General features: G+C 46.8%; 1 protein-coding gene across 6 annotated transcripts in view; it reads right to left on the bottom strand.

Moving 5' to 3' along the window:
- Positions 1 to 64: 64 nt before the first annotated feature.
- The window catches only part of ahdc1 (AT hook, DNA binding motif, containing 1), a 13848-nt gene continuing 1136 nt past the window's right edge, over positions 65 to 12776 (bottom strand). Inside the window, exons 2-6 of one of the 6 annotated variants that reach the window (XM_065947997.1) lie at positions 7726 to 7836; positions 6071 to 7393; positions 4213 to 5939; positions 2292 to 3996; positions 65 to 1337 (exon numbers count right to left, since the gene is read on the bottom strand). In XM_065947997.1, coding sequence (XP_065804069.1) covers positions 2298 to 3996; positions 4213 to 5939; positions 6071 to 7273 — 4629 coding nt within the window. In that variant the 5' untranslated portion in view covers positions 7274 to 7393; positions 7726 to 7836 and the 3' untranslated portion in view covers positions 65 to 1337; positions 2292 to 2297. Of the gene's footprint in view, positions 1338 to 2291; positions 3997 to 4212; positions 5940 to 6070; positions 7394 to 7647; positions 7840 to 12776 lie in introns of all 6 variants that reach the window. The other 5 variants (XM_020631642.3, XM_065947999.1, XM_020631643.3 and 2 more) reach the window with 5 other exon arrangements.

The following is a 12776-nucleotide window of genomic DNA, read 5'->3' on the forward strand; positions in this document are numbered from 1 at the left end:
TACACACACAAAAACACGCACACCTCCCTAAATCCCATAGAGAAGCAGGATACTATAGACAAGATTACCAATGGCAAGAACAGAATGTGTATTTAAATATTTTGCACCTTAGATACATACATGATATGTAACAGACAGATATACAATTTTTTCATCACAAAAATCACCAAACAACACAAGACCACAGAAAAAAGAAGGGAGAGAGTGAAAGAAAGAATGAGGCCCCGCCAAGACTTTGGTGTCTGGGGTGTTTCACTCATTTTGACCCCACAGCCGCACACACACTCACACACACAAACTCACATAATTGCATACATACACACAAATACATGCGTTTCTTCAGTCACACAAGCACGCCCTTCTCTGTTTCACATTCCCACACAGAAAACCACAGTCTCTTTGGGGCCGTTTTGTGATTTCAATGTCTCTTTCCCTTGTAGTTAAAACAGCAAAACACAGGATGTTGGGTCTCCATGCTGCAGTCCTCCCCCCCCAGCAGAGATACCATGGCAGGACTCCGAGGAGGGTGTGTTGATGATGGACCTTCAGAGTGAAGAGGGGGGCCCCTGGCTTGGAGCTGAAGTCGTATGTACAGATGCTGGTATTTTCGAAAGCAGAAACTGGTTAAGTCCACTTTTCTCCTATGGCACACAACACAAGGAGTGCACAGAGCAGGACATTTGCTAGGCTCATGGCATTTAAAAAGGAGTTTTGGGCTCAGATGCGTTGCAGGCTGGGGCACGAAGACAGAAATGCAGGTTTACGTTTTGGTCAGTTGCAGACCACATATGCTGGTTTAGCAGAGGGGGGAGGCTGAGAAAAAACACAGGAAAGACACAGGAAGAGAGATAGCAGTGTGATCCTAGCATTTCAATATTGCAGATGTACAGAACAGGACCAGAAACATGGGTTGAGATACAGACTTGTGGGAAAAAGAGTCCTCTGTGTAGATACAGAAAGACTCAAAGGGGTGAGGAAACAGGTTTACACTCTGTCCGTCAGCATCTAGTATTTCTCTGTTTGCTCCTCTCAGCCATTCTCTTATTCCAGTAGAGAGTGCGAGTGAGCGTACGCATGTACATTTCATTTTTTCATGTTCAGGTAGTGGATAAATCTGCACATGCGTGTCTGTGTTTGTGTGTGTTTGTGGTTGTGTGTATGTGTATGTGTTCATGCTTAGGTACTAGGTTGCTGCAGATCTTGATTGTCAGTGCTGGAGAATTAAAGCTTTACTGTCCGAAGCTGGCAGCTAAATTCTCACCCTTCAATTCACAGTCTCTCACAAAGAAAGAAAAAAAGAAAAAAATGTTTGCAAATCTGGAAAAGCTTGAATGCACCTACAAAAGAGAAGGAGAGAGAGAGAGAATGTAAAGAAAGATCGGTTATGATTATTGTACACTTATTGAAAATTATGAAATAAAAGGCATTCTATTAATTAGAAACTAAACCTCAACACAATTTCAACAAGCCGTGTAAAGATACTTCTCTATAACAAATGTAATCTTTCCAGCTCTGTTTGTACTGTATTATTGTTGCTTTTAAAATGTATTTCTGTTGATTTATATATTTGTAATTTCTTTAAATTGACTTTCACAGCTTGAACATGTTGTGAGACACTAGCTACACTAAAAAACAATCCAATCCACCAATTACTTCAATTAAATGAGATAATTGGCACATATGGAACTAACTAAGGGATCTACAAAAGCAGTTAATAAATTGAAAATTCTTTTAGCAATCCTCAAAAATCTTAACCTCATCTGGAAGTGTTCACCAAGTACCTTTTACAAATTCACTGGACTCCTGAACTTGTTCAGTCTCTGTGATAGCCAATTGAGCTAACTAATGAACTTGTGATAGTTGGAGGATGTGCTATACACTCTGTTTGTATTGCTGACATATCAGAGTACACTTACTGTAGCACATATCAACACAAAAACAGTCTAAATAACCAACCCTGCCTGTACATGCACGTGACACAAATTGCTCCCTATCCCACATGTATTGCCCTGAAAGAAGCTAGTAATAGAGTGTTCACAAAAGCAAGTGGGCAGTTTCATGACTGCGTTCTCTTTGTGTGGAGTTAGGGCCTGTGTCTGCTAACACCATTTTTGCACTGGCAGCGCCTATTTTCTGTACAAAACCAATGCACCTCAGTGTTTCAGTGCTCAGTTTCCCAAGCTGTGTTTAGGGGAGGCTCTATTGAATCTTATTGAGTTTGTATGTCGCAACTGCTTGAAAGTGCTTATTTTCAGGGGGGCCTTGTTTGTATAAAGGTAACATAAACTCACCTGTTGTTACAGGCTGGTGACGCTGAAGCTGTCGTCATTGGTTGGGTCCAAGAGTTGGCACAACACACCACCTCCCTGAGCTGCCTGGGAGGGGTACCGCTGTCCCATGGCCTGGTAGGATTGGTGGGACAAGGAAAAGCCGCTAGTGTCCTCTTGATGGGGTGAGGAGTCCAGGGAAGGTTTGGGGTATGGAGAGTGAGACAAGGGGCCTTGGCGGTGGCCTGTGCTCATGGAGTGGGGAGTCAAATCCTGTTTGTTGGGGTGCAAGGTTGAAGGAGGGCTACACTCCCCATACAGCACAGGAGTTGAGTGTGAGTGGATGCTTTGACTGGGGTTGGCGTGTGTATGGGACGAAAGGCTGGAGTTGCTGAGCGTGTTGTTCCCATTGGGGTTTGTGTGGGAGAGGGAGTTGCTCTGGAGGTGTGAGGTGGGATGGGTGTTGCTGAGTTGCTGTGCATTGTGTTGGTGTGTGTCATGGCTTGCCTGATTAATATGTGTGTGTGTGTTAACATTTGGGCTGGCGAGGGGATGACTATGTGTATTTCCATGAGGACTTGCGTGTGGGTTGCTGTGAGTGTGTATGGCTGTATTTGAGTGTGTGCTGTGTGAGTGAGGGCTCGGGCTGCTGCTGTGAGACGTCTGTCCGTACCAGTAAGGTGAACTGCAATAACTGGGAGAGTCATACTGTGAGAACTGTTGGTCTTTTTGAGGAGGGCGGTGTTGGGGACTGAGTGCAGTGCCACAGTGGGGGGTTACCCGCGGGGAGGGGGAACAGGATGGGGAGAATGTCCTGGAAGGGACAGGGTGGTAGGACTGGGGCGGAGGAGGGGTTGGCTTAGGGGGGTAAGGGGGAGATGAGACACTGGGTGAGAGGGAAGAGGAGGACTCTCCAGGGTACAAAGCTGGATATCGCTCCTCAGACGAAGGTGTGGATGGATGGGCAGAATAAGGGGAAGGATACTCACAGGGGTCCTGAAGGTAGGTGGAAGGTGGTGCAGGATTGGGAGTGGCCAGGGGAGAGAGACTGCTGCTGTCTCCGCTGTAATAGTCCAGCCCCTCCTGGAATAATCCAGACACCTCTGGACCTCCAGCAGTCACTGCTCCACCCGCTGCTGACACAGAAGCAGCTTTGCCCCTGCCTTTTGCCCCTGTTGGCCGCTCTCTATGACATGAAGCCAAGCCCACTCTACCCCCTCTAGATCCTCTGCCCCGTCCTCGCTTTGGTCCAGGAGTTGGGGTTGGTGAGGGACTTGATGGGGAGTCAGAGTGTAAAGCAGAGCCCCCTTCTTTTTCTTGTTCAGTCCGTTTCCTGCGTCCTCGTCCAGGTTTACTTGTGCCCCCACCCTGGAAAAGGACATTCTGGCTCCAGTTATATGATGGCCCTGAAGCACTCTCATGCCAGTCCATCATCAACTTCTCCAGGCTTGATAGACTTGACTGTCCCCCCTCTCCACTAACAGACACAGTATCACTGTGTTTATACATACCACCCGTGGAACCAGCTCCACTACCAGTGGCTGCAGAGCCAAGATGTGAAGAGTCAGAGGAGGATTCTGATAGACTTTCATGAAAAGGTTGTCGCTTGGCTTTCTGGGGGGTGTAGTTTGAGATATCCAAGATGTCTTTGGACTCATTGGAGCCATATTCACCGTAGCCATGATACTGGTGCCCAAAGCTGTCTGTTGACCAGCCACCATAACCTTGTCTGAAAGGAAAAACACAAACACTTATTGCAAACAGCATCATAAGTTCACAAACAGCACTGAGCAATATGTGATAATTAATATTTATGATATCATCAATGTCTTAATATTTCTCATTTCTATTTTTTAAGGTAAACGCCATTTAGAAGTTTTTTTTAATTCATCGGATTACTTTCTAATCATGTTTCAAATGATGGTAGGGACCAAAATGATTTTACCTGTAGCTCCACTGATTAGAGTTGTAATGTTTGTAACCTTCAGGAGATGAAGAGGAGCTGAAGGGGCTACCTTTGGCCACAGACATGTACCCTCCTCCTGGTGATGTGGGTCCTGTTGACTCTCCTCTCACAATGGAGGAATGGCCTGCTACAGAGTATCCACCATAGCCTCGCTTGGCCCCTGTCTGGTAATTAGAGAAGCCCATTTGACCAACAGCACTGGCTTTGCCACTGCCTGGTCCAGATCCATATGTAAAGCTGCAGTCTGAGGATCTCTGTGGCACTGCAGGAGAAGTGGAGGAGTAACCAGGAGAGTAATGGCCAAAAGAGGCTGGGTGAGGGGAGCTAGGGGAGTGTGAGAGAGATGGAGGAGTTGATTTGGGATATGCAGTAGTGGTTGGGGATGTTTGGGCCAGGCTGGCATAGCTGTATGGCGGCCTGGCTGAGGGGCAGTTGGTCTGGGCTGAACCATCCACCCCAGAATTTGCAGCCTTGCTGCACCACTTGGGGAATGCTGGGGACCAGCTGGGCCCCGTAGCTGGACTAGATGGCTCATAACCAGGAGTTGATGAAGCTTTGCGGGGGTCAGATTGCGAGGAGGAAACGTCCAACAGGTCAGACGAATCATCAGAGTCAAGTAATGACCGGAAATATCCAGCAAAAAGGCCTTGTGAGTCATCCCCTACTGGCCCAACCCCTCTGTTTCCTCCTTGGCTGCTATAAATGCCTCCCCTTCTAACCTCACAGGAGGAAAAGCCTCCTCTTGGTGATCCACAGAACTGAAACCCACCAAAACCTTTTTCCTTTCCAATTCCCCCCTCCTCCCCCCAGCCACCTGACCCATTGGGCCACTCTTGTCCAATTGAAACTCCTTCTCCTTTTAATGCACCATTTTTTCTTGCTCGTCTTTTCTTGACTATTTTCTCTCCTCCGGGCTCGGTTCCTACAATACCCCCTCCTCTGCCAACCCCACCTGCACCCTTTCCCCTTTTCCTAGGTAAACCAAATTCAGACAGAGGGCTCAGTTTATGCCTCTTGCCAATGGATTCAAAGAAGTCACTGAAGGTGCTCTTATTGCTCTCTTTGCCCCCAACTCCCCCTGCGGCTCCTCCACCCCTTCCAATGCCCCCTCCTCTGCCCCCTCTAGCGCGTCTAGTCCCAGTGAGCCGATGGAGCAGGGTGGATATTCCAGGGTTTTCCAAGGGAATATGAAAGCTTTCTGGCTCACTGGGTGTCCAGCAGCGTGGGGGAGAACAGCGGCCAGTTGCAGGGGGCTGGCGGTTTAAAAATGCCAGTTTTGAAAGAACATCTCCATACTCTGTTTTCACATCGTTAGTATCATTAACATAGGAAGGATAAGGGGAAGGGAGTTTAGTCCGACGTCTCCTCTGGGGCTTCTTGGTTGGCTGGTCTGCATTACAAAGAGTAGTCCCGGGATTCGAAGGCTCTCCTGGTATTCCCGGCTGGACCTGTTTAGGTGGACGACCGCGCCTGCGTTTGAGAATTACAGGCAGTTCTCCAGGAGGGAACATCACCATAACACTCTTTCCATTGTTCTTCATACGTAGAAGTGCAGTTGGCTCTCGTACTGCTTCCGTGGCAACTGAACTTCCGTCATTGACTTTGTCTGTCCCTGTCATTGTCTCCAAATTGGAAATTTTGTAGCTCTTTTGTCGACGGCTAAGGTTGACAGGAATGCGAGCAACCTTGACAATAATTCTCCTTACCTATAAAGCAGAGAGCAACATAAAACATATTGGATTGCAAGTTGTATAAAACAACAATTTAATACATTGTTTAGAAATGTGTGTCACGTCAAGTATTAACCACAATGATTTATAATTACAAATCAACTTACTCCGACATAACGCTTGCGTCTCTGGTTATTGGCAGGAGTTACCCCCATTTCTGCAACAGGTTCCTTCTTCACAGTTAGCAGAGGTGAAGGGATAGAGGATGTGTTTGTAAATGTGAGATGAGAGGTAATATGATGAGCTAAGGACTGTGCTGCTTGACGCCTTTTCATCACACTTTTGGGACCTGCTTTTTGGACGGATTTTGGTGCAGGCCTAGATCTGGATTTAGGCCCAGGTCTATGCCCAACTTTGGGCCCAGGTTTGGGTGTAGCTCTAGGGACAGGTTTTGGAACAGTTAAGGGAAGAGGAATGTCTGTAGGGAAGGGTGTTTGGGGGAGAACAGCCCCCACAGAAGAATGTTCTTGATTCTCACCAACAGCTACCTCTTCCTCTCTAACCCTCCAAATCTTCTCCTGTAAAACTCCATCCTCCTCCTCTCTTTCTCTTTCCCTTCCTGCTTTCTTCTCCCCATCCTCCATACTTCGCCGGAGGCGGGAGGATTTGCGCAGGTGACAGGGAAATCGAGGACGCCCAGAGCTGCGGAGTGCATACTTTTTCTCAGCCTCAGCAGGAAGAGCAGAGAGGTCTGTGTTTGGGTTTTGATCAATAGGGATTGGACAAAAGGTTGAAGGCATGTCTGTCTCTGCAGTCAGGACTGAGTCTACCACCTGTTTGGTGGAGGCCAGATGATTGCCAAGTGCCAAAGACAGAGGTGGAGATGAGGTTGTGTGCTTGGCCTCTGGAGAGAGAGTTCTTGAACATTCTGATCCTACAGAAACCATTTGTGAATTGATATCCATTTGTCCACAGCTATCCATACGTGAAACAGCCTGTGCATTGACATCTTGGTCTATGTGCGTTTGCATGTTTCTAAAAGTCTCTGCAAATGCTTCTGTCTCAGGCGTAGTGTGTGTCTCCAACAGCCTCCGCCGGCAGGGGTTGAGCCCCAGCCTTCTCTGTAGATGGAGGCCGTTTGCCAGGGAGGCAGGAGAGGAGGGGAGGAAATTGTCAGAGGTCAATGGTGCCAGTCCATCATTGAAGGGATTCTCGGACCCCTCCTGGGGCCCAAACTCCCTGGTCCAGAGCTCTGGCCCTGCCAGTCTCTCCAGCCCCACCAACAATGCTTTTTCTTTTGCCTGAGTCCCACTAAAGCCCACTGGAGCCCCAGTTTGGCATGAATGTAGGTGATCTGACAACCTACTCATTCAGTATACAGTCTTGCTGGATATGAGGGAGAAAAAGAGGGACATTTGATACTGCATGAAGAGGAACATTTTTCCCTTGTAGTTTTCTTCATGTAAAAGCTGGCACAAATATTCAAGGACCTGTGGACAGAAAGAAAAACAATATTGTCAACTTTACAGAAGGTTAAAAAAAGTTTACATCTTCTTGTTTTATTGAGGAAGTTTAATTTAAACTGCATGCCACTAATTATTTGTAACAGTAAGGCAGCAGAAATGATAGATGTGATAGAATTGTCAACATTTTGGCAATGGGCCGTAAAGCTAATCCGTAATGCACTTTACTCTATTAACTGTGCCGCCCACACAGCAGCATTACAACATTAAATTACATTTACCATTCATATCCTGCTAAATTGGCTGCTTTTACCGAAGAGTGGCGCTGATTCTGATTTTGATTCTGAGTTGAGCCTCACTCTGTCTGCCTGACTGGCTCTGTTCTGCAGGGGATCATTGGGTCATCAATACTGCAGTGGAGAGCTCACATACTTCTCTCTCTCCCCTCTGCTCCTGTCTTCTGCCCATGGCTGCTAGATTGAGAGAAAGACACAGACAGTGCAAGAGAGAGAGAAAGAGAGAGAAGAAGGGACAGGGAGTTGAAGAAGGTGGGGGAAAAGGGAAGGATTGGGAGGAGGGTGGAGCAGAAAGAAAAAGAGAATAAGAGATTAGTACATGATGTCAGAGCACGCATCAGACCAGACGAGAATCAGTATTTTGGTGGGGGCTGCACCATCTCACATCAGACGCAATTATTGTGGAATGACTTGCAGTATAAATTTTTAACTCTCTAATTGTAGTTAATATTTCATTTGAATACACAGCTGCAGATTTTGGGTGAACGCATGTAAGCCTGTGCCACTTTATCTATTCTATTCTAACACACACACACTGAGGATCGTCACTACATGATAATGAGCAGACTCACTGTGTTGTGTATTGTGTATGGGATTGAGTGTTGTATTTTCAATCTCACCAAAAGTAGATGTAAAAATAAATGAATTTTAATAAATAATTGAGTAGTGCTTGAAACCACACACACTAATATACACAAAGTACACACACTGCATGCCACATTCCACCAAAACTATTCAAATGCTGTACAAAGGACTAGACTTGGAGGGAGGGTGCAACAAGAATGAGAATGTGTGAATAATCACAGCCACCAGGGGGAAGCAGAGAGGTGATGAATAGAGAGGTGATAAAAGAATGGAGAGATGAAGGTGACAGGGAGATAGGAGCAATGGAGGGATTTTAGAAACCCAGAGCAGAGGAGAAAGGGAAACAGACTCAATTCTTACAAAATCTGGACCACACGTGCTATCGGACTAACGTGACACAATAACAAGCATGCGTACCCCACTTGCACGCATATACAGAAACTGCTGGCTCCAAAACTGTACCAGACTCTCCATGCTGTATACTACAATCCCATCCATCCTCAGATCTCCCTCTCCAACATATGGCTTTGATTTGGAGGGAGGGAGAGAAAAGGGAGAGAAAGGAGTGCAGGGAGAGGAGGGGGTGAAAGACGTGAGAATGAGCGCATGAATGAGTGAGAAAGTACGAGACTCAGGGTGAGAGACAGAAGAACAGAGATGTGAAAGACGTGATTGAGACAGGGAAAGGATGAGACGTGGAGAGACACAGAGGCAGAGAGATAGAAGAGGGAGTGAGAAAAAGTTGGTGACAAGAGGAGGAGAAGAGGGGCAGAGTTTTGCTGTAGCTGATTTTCGGGCTGCACACATGGAGCAGACCACACTCAATGTTCTGCTGCTCTGAGGAATGACACAACTAGGACGGACAAACACAGTGATGAACACACACACAAACATATACTTTCTTTAAACCCCTCACTCTTTCCTTCCCCCTCCCTCTCCTCTTTCAATTCTCACTTTCTCTGACGTCTAATTAACAACATTCATTAATTAAGGCTTTATCTGACCGATGTGCAGGAGAGGGAAGAACACATGCTTTAATTAAACATTACTGCACATGCGCTTACACACACACACACACACACACACACACACACACACACACACAAGCACTGCCTCTCCCAGATGCATGCACACACTCAGGAACATGACACATACCAACACACAAAGACACAGTCAAATATGCCCCCACAGCTTCATCCTCCCACACAATCACACATCAATTTGCACATAAAGACCGCACATAGCACGCACACACAAATACAGAGTCACACACAAAACAAAGACACACATGCAAATATCCCTCTACTGTGCTCGGCGGGAGGCATTCTGACAGGGCTTAGATGCCAGCCAATCAAACGCTCCCACTATGAATCATTGTTTAAGCAAATACTCCTGACATCTATCAGCTGCTGCAGTTTCAATATATTCACTGTCATGTGTGGCGTTTTGGTGCAGTTTAGTGTCAATGGCTCTGGGGCTTTGCAACACACTGTGGCGTTGTATTGTCTCGGTGAAACTGCCAACGGTGTGCACAGCTCCCACACGATGATCTGTTGAATCTGTATCCCAAAGAGCCCCTCTCATATTTACATTTGATGTTAGACGGTTTTCATCTGTGCATGAAAAGTTTTTTGTAGGCTAACAGGAAAGGCAATATAACAACAGGAAGTATTCGGAAACATGTCATTGTGAGACAGATTCTGTCATTTTCCAGTTTGGACAGTTGCCCTGTTGTGCATAGTCTGAGAGCTACAATCATTCTGTACATGGTAGCTGTACAGTATATCTATACTCTTCCCATCTATCTCACTTCCACAAAGGCTTGCAGACTCACAGGCCTGCAAGCAGCAGCTCTCAATGAGGAACTAGACCTTGTGTGTGTGTGTGTGTATGTGTGTGTGTGTGTGTGTGTGTGTGTGTGTGTGTGTGTGTGTGAGAGAGAGTGATTGTGCTCGCATGCATGTGTGTGCGCCTGCAAACGTGCACATGTATGAGTGTGTCTTCCTGGATGTGTTTGTAAAAGCACTCACTGAGCTCTAACGGGTGTGCAGTTGTTGCTAAGAGACAGGCAGCAGCACTGAAACAGCATGGGGGGGGGGGGGGGGTCTGTAAAGGAAGGGGAGGTGTGGATGGGAGAGAGGTACTGAGAAAGAGGTGGGGGAGGAATAGGAGGGGGGAGCTCCACAGAGAGGTATAGCCAGATAAGAAAAAGGAGGGATAAAACACATAGAGAGGAAGATGGAGAAAGTGTATGTGAGGGCAGGAGAGGAGGGAGGTGGGGGAGTGGGTCCACAGAGACTGAGTGACACGGCGCAGAAACTCAGCTACTATCAGACTCTCGTTCCTCCCATCTCAACCCTGATGCAACCTCAACCCTCAGCTCCAACAGCCTCAACATACAGCACATAAGAATGTACAACTTATTCTAAAAAAACAAAACAATTGTTAAAAATATAAGAGCAATACTACAAAAGACAGTTTATAAAACTGTTGGCCAACTTCATGGCTTTTTTTTTACAAGTCCTGCTAGAGGAGTTTTCAGTGTGAGGTACTATGGATAATGAGTATCTGTCTATCTTGGCCAGTGTGATGATATGTTATGTCACATGAGAATAAAAGAAAAAGAAAAAACAACTTTAACAACATAAAGATCATCTTAAAATGATAGATTGACAGGTTTGATTTAAAGACCTTAGTTTTCTTGACACTGTTGGAAGAAAGGTTTTCAATATTTACTCAAAACTCAGCCAAGCTGTGCAAAGTTTCATTGCAATAAAATGGATAAAAAACATTGAAGTTCAAGGTCTGCCTTAACTACAGTGCACTGTGGCCCAACAAGCAGTAACACTGGGGGAAATTTGATTTGCCAATCAACAGACACTTTTTGAAGACCTTATAGAGTGTGTGTGTGTGTGTGTGTGTGTGTGTGTGTGTGTGTGTGTGTGTGTGTGTGTGTGTGTGTGTGTAATTTTGCCAAAGAGGGTGAGGAATGTTAGCGGCACATATTACAATACCTTGGCTAAGATGCTTGCACACAATCTACCACCAATAATCCTCCAAAACAGGATTGAATGAAGGCTTTAGCAGACTGCCGTTACATGCAACACACACACACACACACACACACACACACAGATGTCAGTCAAACAGAGACAGTCCAACTCACACACTGACATGCAGACCCTCCCTCCCACCCACTCACACTCTCCTTCACTCTGACCTCTCCTCTGTTTCTCACCCACTCACATCACACCAGTCCTGCCTGCCTGACTCCCTCCAAAAAGTCCCCCATCACCACCTCCTCCCCAGCTGCAGGAAATTCCTAATGATCTCCATCATCAGAGTGTGTGCTGCTGTATCTCCTGCCAAGAGCGAGCATGAGCACACACACACACACACACACACACACACACACACACACTCACACACACACAACATAGCAAACAGGCACACAAAGCATATAAATGAACAGAGAGTAACACATAAACCATATGTGCAGACAAACAAAAAGGCAGACAGACGTTCACACGCACGGAGACACACATCTAACGTAAACAGACTTCACACAGAGCAGATACAGTGGCGGCTCAGCCAAGGATGCACACACGGGACAGGGGAAGAAGTGGAAACGTTAGTCAACACAAAAAAACAGGACCCCCCACCCCCCCATCTGACTGTCTCCCTATCTGACTGTTGGAGTTATTTTAAGAAGTGGAGGACAGTATACCCCTTCCTCTTCCTCCATCACTACCCTTCCTCACTTTTCCCTCTCTGATCTCTATCCCTGCACACCTCCCGCCCCCACTGTCTCTCCCACAACACACCCTCCGACTCCCCAACACCCCTCCCTCATCCTCAACTCACACTAGCGCTCTCTCTCTCTCTCTCTCTCTCTTTTCTTTTTCTCCTGCAGGCGGTTTCCTGGCGCTGCTGACGGCCGCCCCTCACTCGAGTCATGTGACCACCCGTGCCAGCTGGGAACAGCTAGGAGTGTGCACATGTTACACTCAAACAGGGACACACATGGAAACGTCTGGAAGCACATGCACAAACACATGCAAAAACAGGAGGATGAAACCCACCTCTTAGGTGCAAACACAGAAAGGCTCCCATGTATGTGTGTGTGTATGCAACTGCACACACACACACACATGTAGCCTACATACAAACACGGAGAAAGTTTGAGTAAGGATGTACACTCCACCCACTTAAAACCTCACATACCAACACATTTAAACGCAGTCAAGCTTTTCTACCTCACACACAGAAGACACACAAACCAGATGCTTGGACCCCAACACACTCTCAGACCTTGAGGCCAGTGTTTTGGAGAAGGGCCTCTATGCTGTGGCCCTGACTTCCTGACTCCTCCTCTTCTTCCTCCCTCCATACTCCTGTTCCACAGTTGCTGTGGGAGACGCTGCTGCAGCGCCCGTTGCCAAGGAGAAGGCTGCTGGCTGTTTGAACAACAATGGCTGCCTTGTGAACATTCCAACTGTAGGAACTGACAGCTCATCAGCCACAGTCTC

This window comes from Labrus bergylta, chromosome 19 (genome assembly GCF_963930695.1).
Source record: "Labrus bergylta chromosome 19, fLabBer1.1, whole genome shotgun sequence".
NCBI lineage: Eukaryota > Metazoa > Chordata > Actinopteri > Labriformes > Labridae > Labrus > Labrus bergylta.